Source organism: Acinonyx jubatus, chromosome D4 (assembly GCF_027475565.1).
Source record: "Acinonyx jubatus isolate Ajub_Pintada_27869175 chromosome D4, VMU_Ajub_asm_v1.0, whole genome shotgun sequence".
NCBI classification, from domain to species: domain Eukaryota; kingdom Metazoa; phylum Chordata; class Mammalia; order Carnivora; family Felidae; genus Acinonyx; species Acinonyx jubatus.
In genome coordinates, this window is record NC_069391.1 from 35,739,525 (window position 1) to 35,761,006 (window position 21,482).

At 39.3% G+C, this 21,482-nt stretch overlaps 1 protein-coding gene and 1 long non-coding RNA gene across 5 annotated transcripts in view; one reads left to right on the forward strand and one right to left on the reverse strand.

Annotated features, from left to right (window-relative positions):
- Positions 1-12,826, reverse strand: part of MELK (maternal embryonic leucine zipper kinase) — a 214,689-nt gene extending 201,863 nt beyond the window's left edge. The window contains exons 1-4 of one of the 3 annotated variants that reach the window (XR_008291115.1): positions 12,670-12,826; positions 5,749-5,844; positions 3,180-3,265; positions 1,129-1,245 (exon numbers count right to left, since the gene is read on the reverse strand). Coding sequence is in view for 2 of the 3 variants with exons in the window: in XM_027039452.2 (XP_026895253.2) it covers positions 1,129-1,245; positions 3,180-3,265; positions 5,749-5,806 (261 nt within the window). In the remaining variant the exon portion in view is untranslated. The remainder of the gene's footprint in view (positions 1-1,128; positions 1,246-3,179; positions 3,266-5,748; positions 5,845-12,669) is intronic. The other 2 variants (XM_027039452.2, XM_015079477.3) reach the window with 2 other exon arrangements.
- An 88-nt stretch (positions 12,827-12,914) lies between these two features.
- LOC113593677 (uncharacterized) overlaps positions 12,915-21,482 on the forward strand; it is a 53,616-nt gene continuing 45,048 nt past the window's right edge. For both annotated transcript variants that reach the window (XR_008291116.1, XR_008291117.1), the window contains exons 1-3: positions 12,915-13,027; positions 20,271-20,329; positions 20,982-21,365. This is a non-coding gene — a long non-coding RNA (uncharacterized LOC113593677). The remainder of the gene's footprint in view (positions 13,028-20,270; positions 20,330-20,981; positions 21,366-21,482) is intronic.

Consider the following 21,482-nt stretch of genomic DNA (forward strand, 5'->3'; position numbering starts at 1 on the left):
CCTCCCATCTGGTAACCATCAGTTTTTCTCTATAGTTAAGAGGGGCACCTGGGTGGTTCAGTCAGTTAAGTGTCTGACTCTTCAGCTCAGGCCATGATCTCACAGTTTGTGAATTCAAGCCCTGCATCAAGCTCCATGCTGACAGTGCAGAGCCTGCTTGGGATTCTCTCTCTCTCCCTCTCTCTCTCTGCCCCTCCTTCGCTTGTTCTTTCCTTCTTTCAAAATAAATAAATCTTTTTAAAAAGTGTTTTTTGGTTTGTCTCTTTTTTGTTCGTTTCTTAAATTCCACATGAGTGAAATCATATGGTATTTGTCTTTCTCTGACTTATTTCACTTAGCATTATACTCTTTAGATCCATCCAGGTTGTAGCAAATGACAAGATTTCATTTTTTTATGGCAGAATAATATTCCACAGTGTGTGTGCGCATGTGGTGTATGTGTGTGTACATACACATACCATATATTCTTTATCCATTTGTCTATCAATGGACACTTGGACTGCTTCCATAATTTGACTACTATAAATAATGCTGTAAAATAGGGGTGCATATATCTTTTTGAATTAGTGTTTTCATATTCTTACGGTAAGTACCCAATAGTGGAATTACTGGATCATATGGTAGTTCTATTTTTAAATTTTTTATATATGCACATAACTTTTGACTCCCTGAAATTTAACTATTAAAAGCCTACTGTTGACAGGAAGCCTTACCAATAACATAAACAGTCAATTAATACATATTTTATATGTTACATGTATTATACACTATATTCTTATAATAAAGCAAGCTGGAAAAAAGAAACACATAAGGAAGACAAAATACATTTACAATACCATACTGAAAAAAATCTGTGTATAAGTGGACTCTTATAAACGAGGTTCCAGAGAGATCCCTTGGTCCCTCTTACCGTTAAGGACACAGCAAGAAGGTGCCAGCTATGGATCAGGAAGAAGGCCCTCACCTGACCATGCCAGCCCCTTAATTTTGTAATTCCCAGCTTTCAGAACTATGAGAAATAAATTTCTGTTGTTCATAAACTACTCAGTCTGTGATATTTGTTATAGCAGCCCAAGTGGACTAAGACAGAAACCAAATACCTTTCAGTCTCTAGACCATACTACTAACCTCAAGAACCATGAATATTTTGTTGGCTGTCTCCAGCACATGGTAGAGTTGACATATATGCTGATGTCTCAAGTTCTTCAAGGCCTCAATCTCCGTTTTGATCCGGGGCAAATCACTCTGTGACAAAACACAGTACATGAGCAATAAACCTATTTTGGAAGTGCTCCAAGCACCAATAACAAAAGCTTTAATACTGAGTAGCAAAAGCAACCAATAGCCAAATTGTTCAACAGCACAGAAAAATACAACAAAAATTATCTGTGTGTACATAAAGAAAGGCCTTGAGGGTTTTATGAAAGACAGTTTGATATGGGTGAATAATACAATGTCCAGAAAAATCAAAACAGTCTCAGAACCCCTTAGGTTAGCATTCCAGGGGGGTGCCTGGATGGCTCAGTCAGTTAAGCTTCCAACTCTTGATCCTGGCTCAGGTCATGATCTCTCAGTTTGTGAGATTAAGCCCTGATTTGGGCTCTGTGCTGGCAAGCGTGGGACCTACTTGGGATTCTCTCTTTCTTTCTCTCTGTTACCTCCCTGGCTTATGCGCACACACTCTCAAAATAAATGAATACATAAACTTAAAAAAAAATTGAAGGAGAGCCTGAATTGTCAGTTGACGGATTATTAGAAATAATTTCTGATTAGGTCACTGTATTTTGGCATATAATTTGGAAGTAGTTCAAAGAATTGAGGGACACTGCTGTACTAGAACTCCTCACATTCTCTCTGACTTATTTATTCATGTTAACCAACACTTACATCCTTAAAAATAAAAAATAAGAAAAAAATAAAAGTAAATAGATATGAACACTTGATGTTAAATTCTGTCTCATTCCAACAAGGGAGTCCAAAAAAAAGTCCTATGTGTCTAATTAAAAAATCTTACTTTATTAAAATCTTCACTAAATTAAAAAATGTTACTTTTTATGTTTGATAATTACCAACATTTATAAAATGTTTGTGTTGTTTTACTCAGTGGTACACTACTAATAGTTATAATGCTAACTCAATCCACAAGAAAAAAAATGTTTAACACTCAGATTTTTGGTTAGAGAAAAAAACTTTTTTACTGTTTTCTAATTTATCTTCAAAAAAAAAGAAACAGTGGTGCCTAGGTTGCTCAGTCAGTTAGGTTAAGTGTCAGACTTCTGCTCAGGTCATGATCTCGCAGTATTTGGGTTTGAGCCCTGCATTAGGCTCTGTGCTGACAGCTTGGAGCCTGGAGCCTGCTTCGTATTCTGTCTCCCTGTCTGTCTCTCTCTCTCTGCCCCTCCCCTGCTCACACTCTCTCTCTCAAAGACACATAACATTAAAAAAAATTTTTTTTTAAACAAAAAGAAGAAACAGCCACAGATATATACAAAGAGACTAGTAAATTCTCAGCAGGAGACCAAAACTAAGAAACCAAATGATATGAGCAACAATAAAAAAATTAGAAACAAAAGACCACTCAGGGTGACTTCAAACACTAGAAAGGGTTTAATAGGCCCAAAAGACCATCAAAAGAGACCCATCTTCCCTTAATATAAAAACAATAAACTTTATGTACATTAAAACCAAAACCACATATTGAATGAGCTGTTTCAGGAGGTAACAATCAGCCCAGTCCTGGAAACACCCATGTATATGAGCAAGAGGCTGATTACAAAAAGGACTTAATGATATAACTTCGAACGTCAATTTGAATAAAATTCTAGAACTCACATCTATCTATCATAAAAGAGATCAACACTTAGTAAGGGGATCGTGAGAAGGTACAGGAGATATTAATATCCAGGAACACCTGTAATACTATGAAACATCTGTAGGAAAATGGACTACACAGACCAGATATGTACCATGGCCTGGCATTAAAATTAAGGACAAAGTAACCCCTTCCCCAGATTACTTTTTAAAACCAGAGATTTATACATAACTTGCAATCTAAAAAACAAGCCCAACAAGCTATAGAAAGATCATTCTAATGAAAGTAGTAACTAGAACATAGAGCAAATTCAGGTTTTAATTTACAAAACTGATCTATAGATATTTTTTAAATAATTTTAACTTACCCCTAGTGCATTTTTATCCATGATTTTTATAGCTACCATTTCTCCAGTGAGGATATGGCAGGCAAGTTTGACCTTTGCAAAGCCACCTAAGTATAGAAAAATGTGTTACGAAGAGATAAGCAAGAGTAACCTAAAATCATCATCAGAGCAACCTGAGGACTCAGGCACAAATACCTCTCCACATGCTTTTATTTTATTTTTTTTAAGATTTTATGTTTAAGTAATTTCTACACCCAACATGGGGCTCAAACTGAACCCGAGATCAAAAGTTGCATGCTCTGAGCCAGCCTAGTGCCCCTCCATATGCTTCTAAAAAGCTCTATAAATCCATATTTTCCTGGAAGTTTGTGGCTCTTTCTTCCTATCGCTCCCAAAGCACTAGCCATGACTTTAACCTCTCCTCATCCGATGTCTAGCTGAAGATTTTTACCACGATAGAATCTTTAACTTTGTAATGAAGAAGTAGGAAAACGGAATTCACTGTTTAGAAATTTGCTTTACAAGTAACATTGCAAATAAATTTGCTTTATAATTAAAACTGCTACAACACAATATAAAGTTGTTGAGATAAAAGACAATGGGAAACATCTACTGTTTTAAAACTGGATCAGGGGAGCCTGGGTGGCTTAGTCGGTTAAGCGTCGGACTTTGGCTCAGGTCATGATCTCACGGTCTGTGAGTTCGAGCCCCGTGTCGGGCTCTGTGCTGACAGCTCAGAGCCTGGAGCCTGTTTCAGATTCTGTGTCCCCCTCTCTCTCTGCCCCTCCCCTGTTCACGCTCTGTCTCTCTCTGTCTCAAAAATAAGTAAACATTAAAAAAAAATTTTTTTTTAAATAAATAAAACTGAATCAAAAGGATATGATTTTTCAAAACTGGATCAAATGCTAGATAAATGTCTACACTTTGGTATCTAAAACAAACTGCCAACTTCATATTTTGAAAAAGAAGCTCCTGGGGCACCCAGGTAGCTCAGTCAGTTAAGCATCTGACTTTGGCTCAGGTCATGATTTCACAGTTTGTGAGTTCAAGCCCCATGTTGGGCTCTCTGCTGTCAGCACAGAGCCTGCTTCATATCCTCTGACCCCCTCTCTCTGCCCCTTGCCCCCCTCTCAAAAATAAATAAACATTAAAAATAAATAAATAAAAAGAAGCTCTGGTGGTCCCTGCTATGGTCTTCCCCATCTCAGTAAATGGCAACTCAACATTTTCCAAAAACCTGGAAGCCATCCTTAGCCCTTCTCTTTTGTCTCCCACTACATACCCAACCCATTAACAAATCCCACTGGCTCTGTCTTCAAAATACATCAGTCATTACCTTGGGGCAAACAGACAGGTATTGACTAGAAATCTGTCTTGATCTGAGCATGGAACATATAGGTGGACGTGTTTGTAAAACTCCATCAAGTGGCGCCTGAGTGGCTCTGTTGGTTAAGCATCCGACGCTGATTTTGGCTCAGGTCATGATCCCACGATTTGTGAGACTGGGTCCCCCAGCACAGAGCCTGCTTGGGATTCTCTCTCTCCCTCTCTTTCTCCCCTCCCCTGTGCGCACACGCACATGGTCTCTCACTCTCTCTCTCTCAAAATAAACAAACATTAAAAAAAAAACTCCAGGGGCGCCTGGGTGGCTCAGTCGGTTAAGTGTCCGACTTCAGCTCAGGTCACGATCTCACGGTCCGTGAGTTCGAGCCCCGTGTCGGGCTCTGTGCTGACTGCTCAGAACCTGGAGCCTGTTTCAGATTCTGTGTCTCCCTCTCTCTCTGACCCTCCCCCTTTCATGCTCTGTTTCTCTCTGTCTCAAAAATAAATAAACGTTAAAAAAAAAATTAAAAAACAAAAAACAAAAAACTCCATCAAGACTAATGCACTTTGCATATTTTACCCTTATACCTCAATAAATTAAAACACACATACGTACAGAATCACACCCCTTTCACTACCTTCACTGCTATCACCCTCATCCAAGTCACCATATTCTCTACCATCACTCACCTGAATTAATGCAATAATCTCTTAACATATCTGTGCTTCTACCCCTGCCTTTCCCAGCTAATCTTTTCACAGCCAAGCAGCTAGAGTAACCCTTAAAAACAAAGGTCAGGGGTGCCTGGTTGGCTCAGTTGGTTAAGCGTCTGACTTTGGCTCACATCATGATCTCACAGTCCATGAGTTCGAGCCCTGCATCGGGCTCTGTGCTGATAGCTCAGAGCCTAGAGCCTGCTTTGGCTTCTGTGTCTCCCTCTCTCTCTGCCCCTCCCTCACTCACACCGTCTCTGTCTCAAAAATAAAATTAAAACATAAAAAAATTTTTAAAAAAAGAAAAAAGCAGAAACAAAATCAGATAGATCATTCCTTGGCTCAAAACTCTCCAGTGACTTTTATTCTAAATAAAATGACCTACAAGGCCCCTGCTACTGTTCTCCTCTCTTGCTCTGCTTTTTCTTTCTAAAGTAAGTTGAAGAATTTTAAAACTACACAGGTTAAACTGAAAAGCTCATGACTGCCCAAATGCACTATTATTCCCAAATAGTTGATCTGTCCTCTGCCTCCAGGAAAGAAAAAAGATTACCTGTCCCAACAGTTTCATATAATTCATAGTATTTGAGAAGTTCATCATAATCTTTCATAGTCCTCCTGGAAGTTTCTACAAAATCACAAAAGGAACCTGTAAGACAGAAATAGTATATGACCGAAAAAGGAACTACTATGAGATTACCTTATAAGTGCAAATATAAATAAGTCTTAGGCATATAAATGATACCCAAAAAAAACCTGATTTACTATATGGTAAAAAAACAAACAAACAAACAAAAAACCTGGATTCCTATCTCATACCACACATAAAAATCAATTCTAGATCAAGCAAAGACTTATATATGCAAGATAAACTTTAAAAAATTTTTAAAGAATATTGTCATGATTTCAGGACAGAAGAGAATCTTTTAAATAAAGTGTTAATCATAAAAAAAAATGTTAAAACTAAGAACTTTTGCCCATTTAAAGACATCCTTAAAAAAAACGAAAATCATAAATGTGAGAAAATATTTGTAACACTTATAAACAATGGGTTTTTATCCAGAACATACTATATACAATATAGAAGGCAACCCAAAAGAAAAAATAAGCAAATGAAATAAAAAGCATTTCATAAAGAAACACAAAGGACCAATAAAAACATGAAAAAACATTCAATTTTATTAGTTATCAGGGAAATGCAAATTAAGATTCCAATGATATACAATTAAAAAAATATATGAGATACATATTTTATTGCTATGCTCAACTTATGTATGTTACATATACAGTTGATCCTCGAACAATGCAGGGGTAAAGGGCACCAACTCCCTTGCAGAGTTGAAAATCCACATATAACTTTTGACTACCCTAAAACTTAACTACGAACAGCCTACTGTTGACAGGAAGCCCTATCAATAACATAGTTAATTAGCACATATTTTGTATTTCATATGCATTATATACTATATTCTCACAATAAAGTAGGCTAGAAAAAAGAAAATTGATTAAGAAAATCATAAGGAAGGGGCATGTGGGTGGCTTAGTCACTTAAGTGTCCAACTCTTGATTTTGGCTCAGGTCATGATCTCAAGGTTCGTGGGATCAAGCCCCATGTGGAGCTCTGTGCCCTGTGTGGAACACAGAGCCTGCATGAGATTCATTCATTCATTCTCTCTCTCTCTCTCTCTCTCTCTCTCTCCCCCACCTCCTGCTCACATGCACTCTCTCTCAAAATAAATAAATAAACTTAAAAAAAAAAAGAAAATCATAAGGAAGAGAAAATACATTTACAGTATTATACCCTATTTACCAAAAAAAAAATCCATGTATAAGTGGATTCACACATTTCAAAATCATGTTGTTCAGGGTCAGCTATACTTTCAAGCATGTAACAAAAAATATATAAAAATTAGTTGTAAAAACGTCTTTGGTAGATATTGTTTGATTTTGTCTTCCTGCATTTTAAAATAAGGTAGAATCTAAAAAAAAAACAAGGACAAGTAGGGCCCTATTGTGTACATGACTGCATAAGGTCACACTCTTATCAGCTTTGTCTTATTTGTGGAAGATATGCTCTTAGTTGATTTTAACTAGAGATTAGCAGTATCTGACAGAAGTGCTACTGCAATCAGACTGTCAACCCTGAATTTTTGTTTATTCATTTATCATACAGATGTGTTTACTGAGCACCTATGCTGTGCCAGACCTGCGCTTTGCACTAAGCCTTAAAATGCAGAAGGAAAGAAAGGTGGTTCCTGCCCTCATGAATCTCGCATTCTAGCGGAAAAGACAGTAAGCAAATAATTAAAATTTGTCATAAGTACTGGGAAAGAAATAAGCAACAATGGTGAGAATGGGTTGCTGAGACGGTAATATTTAAGTCAAGATCCGATTCAAAGGATGAAAAGTGAGAAAAAGAAAATCAGCCCTCAGGCAATCAAATTGGAGGTGGTTAAAATAATAATCCTTTCTTACATTGATTGCTGTTTTCTCATCCATGACATCCTCCCACCTCTTGCTTCCTAAGATACCCATGTGCTGAAATGCCCCAGCTCTTTGACAGTATCCATTCTAAAATGGGTTCTTGCTTCCCTAATCCTTTCTTAAAATCACCACCATAAACTCAGATCCTAGAAGGCCCTTCTCAATTCCTAGTAAGTATGGTTTCTCTTGCTGCAGCAAGCTTACTACACCTAATATTTTTTACTACAGATGTGTTCTTAGTGGTTTTTGGTCGATAGACCTTAACAGGAGTCATTAGCCCAAAAAGAATGAGAAGATGAGCACTGGGAAAAGAGGGAATTTTAGGTGCAAAGATTCCAGGGGAAAAAAAAAAAAGTTGACATGTACTGAACTGAAACTGCTTTTAGAGGTACCAGCAAATGGAAATGCAGATTTGGAGCAGGGACAATGGGTTAGCCACATGAAAAAAAAAGAATACTGGATCTCTCTCTCACACCACACACAAAATCAGTTACAGTTAGTACAAAGACTTAAAAGTGAAAGACAAATCTTTAAAATGCAGACAGCTAAGGTCTTGCCCACACCAGACCTATATCTAGGAGCGGGAAAAGGCAGAAAGAAACAGAAAAGTAAGAATTAAAAGAATACCGTTTCATAGAAGCCAAGAAGGAAGAAAAAGGTAAAATAGTAAAAGATAATTTCTAGGAAGCAGATTTCTAAAATTTTCTAAAAGTGCGCATTTATATATAGGTCAAGTCCTAGGACATGAGTTCTGGCGTTGCAAAGTGGAGCTTTCATTATGAGTAGACATGGGGTGAAAGATCTCTGAACCTACAGAGAAATGGTTTCTTCAAGGGACTCTCCTTTCCGGAGGGTGGTATGGAAGGACAGGACTAGGGATTTCACCTTGGGAGGAGATGCCCTGACACCCCTTAGAAAGCCAAGCAGGAATCAGAAGGCCCAGGAAAGCGGAGATCACTGAGTCAGGCACAAAGAATGTCCCATCTAGGCCAGCACAGCACACCAGGACTCTAAAGTTCACAAAGGGGTTTGAAGCCAATGCCCAGCTAGAGATGAAATCCTCCCTTTGCCTGGCCTCACCCCTATGCACAAATCTCCCTTGGTGACTTAGCAGTGGAGTAGCTGTGACAGAATAGGGTTCAGGATCCTCAGACCCATTCTCGCTAACATTTCAAAAATTAAGTGAGTACATGCATATCCAACTGGGACTTGGGAAGCAAGTTCCACCTGGAAACTTCATTACTGCCTCTCAGTAGTGAACACCTGGTATTGGCGCTCATTTCTAGAACCAGATAGTCTCCCTTCACCGACAGGCAGACCTCTAGCAAGCCACCGAAGGCTCAGATTGATGGGCGGCCAGCACCATGTTCACTACCTTCACATTCTCTGTTCTTCGTCCTGTCTCATCCAGAGCTGAGTGGCCAGCATGTTACTAAGCCTTAATAACGGTCATGACTTTGGAAGATCTAGAATGCACGTTCAACCTCAGAAGTGTGGTAAGTTTATAAAAGAAAAGGAGAGGGGTGATTGGGTGGCTCATTTGGTTGAGCGTCCAACTTCAGCTCAGGTCATGATCTCACGGTTGCCAAGTTCGAGCCCCACGTCCCACATTGGGCTCTGTGCTGACAGCTCAGAGCCTGGAGCCTGCTTTGGATTCTGTGTGTGTCTCTCTCTCTGCCCCTCCCCCGCTCATGCTCGCTTGCTGTCTCTGTCTCAAAAATAAAATAAACATTAAAAAAAATTTTAGAAAAGGAGGTCCTTAACACAGTGAGGATGGGCATCTTCTTAAATCAAAGTAGAGAAAAAACTGAATGAAATAATCAAAAAAAGCCCAGGAGCCTCAAAGGACATTTTTTCAAAAATCCTTTTAAATCTCCTTTTAAAATGCATAAAGCACTCTGATTCCATGAATCATTTTGCTTAGAGATAAAAGATAAATTATGGTCAGTGAGTATAAAGCCTTCAAAAATTTGGTCAGTGAACAGAATGCTATAGCAGAAGCTCTGGAAGGGAAATTCAAACTCAAGGAAAAACATCAGCCTTAAAAAAAAAATAGTTTTAATTTCAATGTCAAAGCTATTATAGCAAGAAAGATAAAGATCATGGGCAAAAGACATTCTGATCCAATAAAGAGTAGCCATTTCCTAGGAAGAGACGGCACTGGACCAACTTAATAAGCAGACTGAATTTTTAATCTAGCTGAACCTGCATGAATGGGGTTGGGCAACAGAAGAAGCAACGTCAGGCCACAGTAAAGTTGGGGATATACAAAGGAACTTTTTTTTAGTTTATTTATTCATTTTGAGAGAGAGACAGAGAGCACAAGCAGGGGAGGGGCAGAGATTAAGAGAGACAGAATCCCAAGCAGGCTCTGCACCATTAGCAGAGAGCCAGACTCAAACTCACAAACCACAAGATCATGACCTGAGCTGAGATCAAGAGTCAAAGCCACCCAGGTGCCCCCACAATGGAACAGTTCTACTTCCACTGGAGTGGCAAGTTACTTCAGGCAAGGAGATATCACAGTGGTCATATTTATTCTCACTGGCACCTAAGGCACAGGATAAAATATATCCTTAACAGCAGTACTAATTAAGAAATCTTTAAAAGAGTATTTGTCAGCGGGGCAAAGATGGGAATGAAGTGGAACCACCCCAAAAAGGCAGGAAACATAGGAACTAAGAAATTTCAAAATAGGCAACAACAGCAGTAAAGGTATAGTCAACATAAAAAAATCTTTGGGCTCCTGGGGTGCCTGGACTGGCTCAGTCAGTGAAGCATGCGACTCCTGATCTCACAGTTGTGAATCTGAGCCCCACAGTGGGTGTAGAGATTACTGAAAAATAAAATCTTTAAAAAAAAAAAAAAAGAAAGAAAGGAAAGAAAAAGAAAGGAAATCTTTGGGATCTTCATGAGGGAGAGGACAAAGAGCAGATTAGAAATGGGGGAAGGTCAGGCTATAAATCTGTTTACAAAGTTGCCTGCTATAAAAGTAGACAATCAGGTTCATTAGAGAGCAAAGCCCAACTAATACTGGGTATTGAGAACACATGGGTTAAAGAGGAAACACAAAGAGACATTTCAAAGCCTAAAGACAAAGAAATGGAAATGGGCAAAAGCTTCACAAAATGTAAGAATCCTACTTGCCACCACTGCCCATATATAATTCCATATAAAGGACTGGGCGATTCCAATTGCCACGCTCAAAAGGAGAAAATCATTTGTATGATGTTGAAAGTCACATACCCCGATGAGGAATGTAAGAATTCACCATTAACTTTTCTTAATAGATTTCTCCCAAGTGAGTTTTGAACTTCCAGGTCATGGCCTCGAGTCAACTAGCAGAGATCAACTTGTGCCAATTTAAGATGGAACCACGCACCTTCCCTTTCTCTTTCCTTTTTATCTACTCCCCCCACCCTCCTATTACACCATGCTTTTGGATGAGTAATACAAACGTGGGCCTAAATTATATCTACTGAATCCAGGGATCATCATTTTTGCTGCTTTTGGAAGAAAACTGGTGTTTGCGTGGCAAACTGCTTTAATGACAACAGATTTTACTTGGTTTTCAAATTTTGTGGATGTGGAGCTGGTTGCAAATATTCTTAAGTGCCCTGTTTATCCTCAAAAGTTTGGAAATATACAACACAAGAAGAACAGGGCTGGAGGAACCCAATTCTGTATCTGCTTAAAGGTGATGTATGATCAATGTGGCAAGCAGCCTCTCACCTGTGGATAACGAAGAAAACTAGACTCCAATCAGTTACCTGAACGTCCTCTGAGTGTGACTAAATAGAAGAACTGGGGCATAAACAATTGGGATGTTGCACTTCCCTGAGGAAACAAGCACTGCTTAGATAATAGGTTTATTATTAAATTTTACAGAAGAGCAACAAATTAGGGGCAATTTCCTACTAATAGTATTATTTGGTCTATGCTATTACTTGCTGGGTAATACATTTACTTCATCTATGAGCTTGGTAAGATACTGATGCTGAAGATCTTTCAAATGAGAAGTAGAATACTGAATAGCTTATAATGTGGCCTTGTAATTGATACATTTAACATCCTGTCTTGCTCCCTTGCATTGGCTTCTGAGAGCACCAACGAAGAGGCATTCATTCCTAAAGACGTTCAGGGACTCATTTGCCCATCTGGTGGGTCCACAGTAGATAAGGAGGAAAGATAGATCCACTGGTGAAACAAGCCCGTGAGGGTGTAGTAAAGGAGTTTCTGATTTCTCCCAAACAACACAGTAAACAGAAACCAAAATATGAACAAAAAAGGGGAAACTGGCTTCTAAGCAAAACTCCAGGTACCTCTGAAACCCACCGCCACTTTACCCCGTTCCACCACCAAAGAGAAATACCAAAGGTAAAGCTCAAGTATGATTATTCATCCAAGGTGCTTGCCTGGGACGCTCGCCTCTAGGAGTTTCCCTTTTTCCCACCGGTTTCTTGGTGGTGCTGCTCCTTTTACTGCTTTGGCAGTCAGGGCATATCCCTTTTTGCGTGAGCCTCTTAAGCCACTACTTTGGGAAGGCGAAGGAAGAGGAAGGATTTGGACTCTGAAAAGGGGGTGGTAACACACAACACATTTCCTTTTGAACTGCACTGCCCCAGTAAACTGGGTTGTACGAACAGAATTAATTTGGAACCCTTCCTTCAACTTCTTTTCGCGGAGACAGGGTCACGGAAACGTGGCAGGCATGGAAATTCACAACTCTCGCAGTCTCCTCAGCGGCAAACGCTTTGCCTGCACCTCAGTAACCCTGAGGTAGGTAGGATCATTATCCCCACTCACAAAGGAGAAAACTGGGGCGTCGGAAAGGCTGACTATATCAACCGGGAAGTGGGTTCGCAAGGTGGGGTTCCGGGGAAATTCTCCAGTCTCCGGAGAGCCAAGAACAAGCCCGGCTCGCGCCGCCACTCCCCCACGCCGCGCATAGCTCCGACCCTGGCCCTCATCTACGGCGGGAGACACTGACCTGAGGGGCAGAGGGGTGGAGAGCCGGGGGGGCGGGGCCGGGTAGAAGCACACAGAAGGCGGCCAGCCGTCCCGAGCGAAGCAGCGAGCGCCCAGAGCCCCTGGTAAGCTTTGGAATCGTCTGGTTCTGGCCGCTTCCGCCCGCCAAGGAAATCAAAACTCCCGGGCCGGAAGGGGCGGGGCGCGGCGGGGGTTCGCGCGGCGCCGGGAACGGGTGAGACGGGGACGCGCGGGCGCGCTCTAACCGGGACCGGAAGGGCTGGGCAGGGAACCGGGCGGCCAGTTTTTCTCCGACTAGGCGAGGCCCTGTGACGTGACGTATTGGTCTTCCGACGGGGTACGCCTTCACCGGAGGGTATGTAAAGAGTCTGCAGGGGGCGTGGACGTACAAAGTTTCCACATAATTCTACCTTCTTACGCCCTGCTTCCTAAAATTGATCTGCAGAAAAGTCGCTGGTCTTTATGGTTCTCATTTCGTCCTCCCCTTGCCTAGTGGCCCTTCTCTCACCCATCAAATACTAGTATACTCTCACCGCTCCAAATCACACTAAAAGGTATTGCCACCAGCGGTAAAACCCTCAGGGACCAAATTAATTGTCCTTTAGGTTATTAAGGGTACCAAAATCACTAACCCAGCATCACACTGGAAATCTTTCTTAAACAGTTCACTATCTGGTCATTATTTATGTGATTTTCATTGCTGTATGAATTACAATGGTAATGGTAACTCTATCTGGAAGAAAAAATTAAAAATTATAGCCACAGGAAAGAACATTAAGTATAAATTTGCATATGCATTTTTAAAATTTTTTTAATGTTTATTTTTGAGAGAGAGAGGACAGAGTGTGAGTGGGGGAGGGGCAGAGAGAGAGGGAGACACAGAATCCAAAGCAGCCTCCAGGCTCAGCTGTCAGCACAGAGCCCAGCGCTGGGCTTGAGCTCGGGAACTGTGAGATCATGACCTGAGCCGAAGTCCACGGCTTAACTGACTAAGCCACCCAAGTGCCCCTGCATATGTATTTTTAAAATAGACCTGACTTTTAGAGCAGTTTTAGGTTCACAGGAAGTTTGAGGGGCTCCTAAACACTCTGCTCCCACGCATGCATAGCCACCCCCATTATTAATATCCCTCATCAAATCACCAAAGTGGTACATTCGTTCCAACTGATGAACCTACATTGACACCCAAAGACCATAGTTCATATCAGGGTTCCCTCTTGGTGTGTACATTTTATGAGTTTAGACAAATGTATAATGACATGTATCCACCATTATAGTATCATACAGAGTAGTTTCACTGCCCTAAAAATTCTCTGCTCTACCTACCCATATATAATATATATTTGTATAATATATAACATATATTGTATATATGGTATTTATTATTTTACTTATATTGTATATGCCTATTTTACTTCATTGCAGTAACAAATTATATATACAATATATATGTGTACTATATATAACATTTGTACAATATATATATGTGTGTGTGTGTGTGTGTGTGTATATACATATATATATAGTATACATTATATATATCCAGCACTCTATTTTACTTCATTGCAGTAAAACATTATATATAGGGGCGCCTTGGGTGGCTCAGTTGGTTAAGCGTCCGACTTCGGCTCAGGTCACCATCTCCCAGTTTGTGAGTTCCAGCCCCGTGACGGGCTCTGTGCTGACACCTCAAAGCAGTGGAGCCTGCTTCAGATTCCACGTCTCCTCCTCCCTGTGCCCCTCCCATGCTCATGCTCTGTATCTTTCTGTCTCTCAATAATTAATGTTAAATTTCTTTTAAAATTATGTACATAATATGTAATATATGTATAATTAATATAATTATATACAAATATATATGTGTGTACAATATATATGTGTACAATATATAATTTTTTTAACTTTAATTTTTAAAATTTACATCCAAATTAGTTAGCATATAGTGAAACAATGATTTCAGGAGTAGATTCCTTAATGCCCCTTACCCATTTAGCCCATCTCCCCTCCCACAACCCCTCCAGAAACCCTCAGTTTGTTCTCCATATTTATGAATCTCTTCTGTTTTGTCCCCCTCCCTGTTTTTATATTATTTTTGTTTCCCTTCCCTTATGTTCATCTGTTTTGTCTCTTAAAGTCCTCATATGAGTGAAGTCATATGATTTTTGTCTTTCTCTGACTGACTAATTTCACTTAGCATAACACCCTCCAGTTCCATCCACCTGGTTGCAAATGGCAAGATTTTGTTCTTTTTGATTGCCAAGTAATACTCCCATTGTATATATACCACATTTTCTTTATCCATTCATCCATCGATGGACATTTGGGCTCTTTCCATACTTTGGCTATTGTTGATAGTGCTGTTATAAACATGGGGGTGCATGTGTCCCTTGGAAACAGCACACCTGTATCCCTTGGATAAATGCCTAGTAGTACAATTGCTGAGTCGTAGGGTAGTTCTATTTTTAGTTTTTTGAGGAACCTCAATACTGTTTTCCAGAGTGGCTGCACCAGCTTGCATTCCCACCAACAATGCAAAAGAGATCCTCTTTCTCCGCATCCTCACCAACATCTGTTGTTGCCTGAGTTGTTAATGTTAGCCATTCTGACAGGTGTAAGGTAGTACCTCATTGTGGTTTTGGTTTGTATTTCCCTGATGATGAGTGATGTTGAGCATTTTTTCATGTGTCATTTGGCCATTTGGATGTCTTTGGAGAAGTGTCTATTCATGTCTTTTGCCCATTTCTTCACTGGATTATTTGTTTTTTGGGTGTTGAGGTTGATAAGTTCTTTATAGATTTTGGATACTAACCCTTCATCTGATAAGTCATTTGCAAATATCTTCTCCCATTCTGTCGGTTACATTTTAGTTTTGCTGATTGTTTTCTTTGCTGTGCAGAAGCTTTTTATTTTGATAAGGTCCCAGTAGTTCATTTTTGCTTTTGTTTCCCTTGCCTTTGGAGACGTGTTGAGTAATAAGTTGCTGCGGCCAAGATCAAAGAGCTTTTTGCCTGCTTTCTCCTTGAGGATTTTGATGGCTTCCTGTCTTAAATTGAGGTCTTTCATCCATTTTGAGTTTATTTTTGTGTATGGTGTAAGAAAGTGGTCCAGGTTCATTCTTCTGCATGTCGCTGTCCAGTTTTCCCAGCACCACTTGCTGAAGAGACTGTCTTTATTCCATTGGATATTCTTTCCTGCTTTGTCAAAGATTAGTTGGCCATACGTTTGTGGGTCCATTTCTGGGTTCTCTCTTCTGTTCCATTGATCCGAGTGTCTGTTCTTGTGCCAGTACCATACTGTCTTGATGATTACAGCTTTGCAGTATAGCTTGTAGTCTGGAATTGTGATGCCTCCTGCTTGGGTTTTCTTTTTCAAGATTGCTTTGGCTATTCGGGGTCTTTTCTGGTTTCATACATATTTTAGGATTATTTGTTCTAGCTCTGGTGGGGTTTTTTTGCTGGTGTTACTTTGATAGGGATTGCGTTGAATATGTAGATTGCTTTGGGTAGTATTGACATTTTAACAATATTTATTCTTCCTATCCAGGAGCATGGAATCTTTTTCCATTTCTTTGTGTCTTCTTCAATTTCTTTCATAAGCTTTCTATAGTTTTCAGTGTATAGATTTTTCACCTCTTTGGTTAGATTTATTCCTAGGTATTTTATGGGTTTTTTTGTGCAACTGTAAATGGGATTGAATCCTTGATTTCTCTTTCTGTCGCTTCATTGTTGGCGTATAGGAATGCAACCGATTTCTGTGCATTGATTTTATATCCTGCAACTTTGCTGAATTCATGAATCAGTTCTAGCAGTTTTTTGGTGGAATCTTTTGGGTTTTCCATATAGAGTATCATGTCATCTGTGAAGAGTGAAAGTTTGATCTCCTCCTGGCCGATTTGGATGCCTTTTATTTCTTTGTGTTGTCTGATTGCAGAGGCTAAGACTTCCAATACTATGTTGAATAACAGTGGCAAGAGTGGACATCCCTGTCTTGTTCCTGACCTTAGGGGGAAAGCTCTCAGGTTTTCCCCATTAAGGATTATATTAGCATTGGGTCGTTCATGTATGGCTTTTATGATCTCAAGGTATGATCCTTCTATCCCTACTTTCTTGAGGGTTTTTACCAAGAAAGTTTGCTGTATTTTGTCAAATGCTTTCTCTGCATCTATTGAGAGGATCATATGGTTCTTGTCCTTTCTTTTATTGATGTAATGAATCACATTGTTTTGTGGATATTGAACCAGCCCTGCATCCTAGGTATAAATCCCACTTGGTCGTGGTGAATAATTTTTTTAATGTATTGTTGGATCCAGTTGGCTAATGTCTTGTTGAGGATTTTTGCTTCCATGTTCATCAGGGAAATTGATCTATAGTTCTCCTTTTTAGTGGGGTCTCTGTCTGGTTTTGGAATCAAGGTAATGCTGCTTCATAGAAAGAGTTTGGAAGTTTTCCTTCCATTTCTATTTTTTGGAGCAGCTTCAAGAGAATAGGTGTTAACTCTTCCTTAAATGTTTGGTAGAATTCCCCTGGAAAGCCATCTGGTCCTGGACTCCTGTTTTTTGGCAGATTTTTGATTACTAATTCAATTTCCTTACCGGTTATGAGTCTGTTCAAATTTTCTGTTTCTTCCTGTTTCAGTTTTGGTAGTGTATATTTTTCCAGGAGTTTGTTCATTTCTTCCAGATTGCCCATTTTATTGGCATATAATTGCTCGTAATATTCTCTTGTTATTGTTATTTCTGTTGTGTTGCTTGTGATCTCTCCTCTTTCATTCTTGATTTTGCTTATTTGGGTCCTTTCCTTTTTCTTCTTGATCAAACTGGCTAGTGGTTTATCAATTTTGTTAATTCTTTCAAAGAACCAGCTTCTGGTTTCATTGATCTGTTCTGTTTTTTTGTTTTTGTTTTTGTTTTTTTTTTTGGTTTCGATAGCATTAATTTCTGCTCTAATCTTTATTATTTCCTATCTTCTGCTGGTTTTGGGTTTTATTTGCTGTTCTTTTTCCAGCTCCTTAAGGCGTAAGGTTAGGTTCTGTATCTGTGATCTTCCTTCTTTAGGAAGGCCTGGATTGCTATATACTTTCCTCTTATGACTGCCTCTGCTGCATCCCAGAGGTTTGGGGTTGTGGTGCTATTATTTTCAATGACTTCCATATACTTTTTAATTTCTTCTTTAACTTCTTGGTTAGCCCATTCATTCTTTAGTAGGATGTTCTTCAGTCTCCAAGTATTTGTTACCTTTCCAAATTATTTTTTATGGTTGTTTTCGAGTTTCATAGCATTGTGGTCTGAAAATATGCACAGTATGATCTCGATCTTTTTGTACTTACTTGGGCTGATTTGTGTTTCAGTATATGGTCTGTTCTGGAGAACGTTCCATGTGCACTGGAGAAGAATGTATATTCCCCTGCTTTAGGATGAAATGTTCTGAATATATCTGTTAAGTCCATCTGGTCCAATGTGTCATTCAAAGCCATTGTTTCCTTGTTGATTTTTTGATTAGATGATCTGTCCATTGCTGTGAGTGGGGTGTTGAAGTCTCCTACTATTATGGTATTACTATCAAGTTTCTTTATGTTTGTGATTAATTGATTTATATATTTGGGTCCGTCCACATTTGGTGCATAAATGTTTACAATTGTTATGTCTTCTTGGCTATAGACCCCTTGATTATAATGCCCTTCTGCATCTCTTGATACAGGCTTTATTTTAAAGTCTAGATTGTCTGATATAAGTATGGCTACTCCGGCTTTCTTGTGTTGACCATTAGCATGATAGATGGTTCTCCATCCCCTTATTTTCAATCTGTAGGTGTCTTTAGGTCTAAAGTGGGTCTCTTGTAAATAGCATATAGATGGATCTTGTTTTCTTATCCATTCTGTTACCCTATGTCTTTTGATTGGAGCATTGAGTCCATTGACGTTTAGAGTACTGAAAGATATGAATTTATTGCCAGTATGATGCTTGTAGAGTTGAAGTTTCTGGTGGTGTTCTTTGGTCCTTTCTAATCTTTTGTTGCTTTTGGTATTTATTTATTTATATATATATATATATATATATATATATATATATATATATATTTTTTTTTTTTTTTCATCTTTTCTCCCCTCAGAGAGTTCCCCTTAAAATTTCTTGCAGGGCTGGTTTAGTGGTCACAAACTCCTTTAATTTTTGTTTGTCTGGGAAACTTTTTATCTCTCCTTCTATTTTGAATGACAGCCTTGCCAGATAAAGAATTCTTGGCTGCACATTTTTCCGATTCAGCACATTGAATATATCCTGCCACTCCTTTCTGGCCTTGCACGTTTCTGTGGACAGGTCTGCTGCAAACCTGATCTGTCTTCCCTTGTAGGTTAGGGACTTTTTTTCCCTTGCTGCTTTCATGATTCTCTCCTTGCCTGAGTACTTTGTGAATTTGACTATGATATGCCTTGTTGATGGTCGGTTTTTGTTGCATCCAATGGGGGTCCTCTGTGCTTCCTGGATTTTGATGTCTTTGTCTTCCCCCAGGTCAGGAAAGTTTCCTGCTATGATTTGGTCACATAACCCTTCTACCCCTATTACTCTCTCTTCCTCCTCTGGGACCCCTAGGATTCTGATGTTGTTCCTTTTTGATGAGTCACTGATTTCTCTAATTCTTAAATCATGCTCTTTTGCCTTAGTCTCCCTCTTTTTTTCTGCTTCATTATTCTCCATAAGTTTGTCCTCTATATCACTGATTCTCTGTTCTGCCTTGTCCATCCTTGCTGCCACCGCATCCATCCATGATTGCAGCTCAGTTATAGCATTTTTAATTTCATTCTGGCTATTTTTTACTTCTTTTATCTCTGCAGAAAGGGATTCTAATCTATTTTTTACTCCAGCTAGTATTCTTATTATCATGATTCTAAATTCTGGTTCAGACATCTTGCTTGTATCTGTGTTGGTTAAATCCCTGGCTGTCATTTCTTTGTGCTGTTTCTTTTGGGGTGAATTCCTTCATTTTGTCATTTTGAAGGGAGAAAAGGAATTAACGAGGTAGAAAAATTGAAATTAAAAAAATTAAAATTAAAAAATGTTAAAATTAAAAATTAAAAACACACACACAAAAATCGAATAGATGATGCTAGATCCTAGGTGTGTTTTGGTCTGGGTGTTGAAAGTGGTTTGACAGATTAGAGAAACGAAAAAAAAAAGGGAGGGGTAGAACAAAAAAAGGAAATCATTTAAGAATTTGAAAAAATGAATACAGTAAAGTAGACTAAAATGGATGATGTGGGTAAAGTAGAATTTGAAAAAATATACACAAAAGTAGTAGAAAAAATTAAAGAAAAATATTTTTAATAAAAATTAAAAAGAAATATGAATTTTTTCATTTTCTGTATTTAAGAAGAAAGAAAAGAAACGAAAAAGAAAAAAGATAAAAAAAGAAAAGAAAAAAGAAATCGTTTGAAAATTTGAAAAAGTGAATACACTGTAGTAGACTGAAATAAAATGATGGGAGTAAGATAGAATTTGAAAACATTTACATAAAAGCAAAAAATATAGTAATAAAAATTAAATAAAATTTTTAAAAAAGAAATTGAAAGTAAAAAGGAAATTTTTCTCTTTCTGCATTCAAGAAAAAGAAATGAAAAAGAGAAAAAAGAAAAAGAAAAAACAGGAAATTGTTTGAAAATTTGAAAAGGTGAGTACACTGAAGTAGACTAAAATAAAATGATGGAAGTAGAATTTGAAAAAATTTACACAAAAGTAAAAAATATAGTAATAAAAATTAAAGACATATTTTTAATAAAAATTGAAAATATTGAGTTTTTTCTCTTTCTGTATTCAAGAAAAAAATTGTAAAAGAGAAAAAGGAAAAAGAAAAAAAAATTGAATAGATGAACCCGCTAACAGATTGAAGTAGGACTGAAATTGCTTCATTTTCCCCTAGAGGTCAATCCATGTAGCTCTTTATAGTCCATAAATTAATCCGGCGGTGAGGTTTGTTTTCTTGAAGAGCAAAGTTGGCCCGGTTGGGTGGGGCTCAGTGTAACAGCTCTGTTCTCCACTAGATGGCGCTGCTAGCCTACTGGGGTGGATTGTTGCGGTGCCCGCAGGTGCGCATGCGCAAGAATGGTGAAAATGGCGCCACCCAGCTACCCAGTCTGTTCTCCCGGATCAGCAGTCACACACTGGTCCTCCATCTTCAGCTCTCATCCATTCCCCGCTTTTCCACTCTCCGTGACCAGGCCCCAGGCAGTACTTCTCTCCCAAGTTTTGTCTCAGATGCGGCTGTTTTCCCCAATCCCTTACTTCGGAAGGACTGCAGTTTGACCCGTTCCGCCCCCCTGCAGGAGGGTCTCACCGAGCAATGGCCGAATGAGCAATGGCCGAATGTCAGCTGGAATGCCCACTGGATAGTGCTGTTGCTGGTGCCCTGAGACTGCGGCCAGGTGCCAGCCCGCCCCCAAAAAAGATCACGAGACAGTGTAGCATCAGCGTTTCAGGGATTATGGAAAATCACAGCACACATCTGGCACCAGGCTTCTCCGTCAACGACCTTGCCCCAGCACCAGCGAATGTGGCTGCCTTCTGGGGTCTGCTGGGACCAGGTGGCTTCAACAGTCTCTACCAAATGTCCTTCCAGAAGTGGAACCGCTTTTCCCCGTGTGGCCTGAGAACCTCCCGGACCCCACTCTGTTCCTGGGGATTCGTCCTTCCCACCAGAGCACCTCCAGGTATCGAGCTGCAGAGTTGCAGCCTTTGCGCTCCCCTTGTTTACAGTCTTAATGGAATTTAAACCCTCTCCTTTCTCCTTTCTCCCTTTTTAGTTTAGTCCCTGTGGCTGTTTCCAA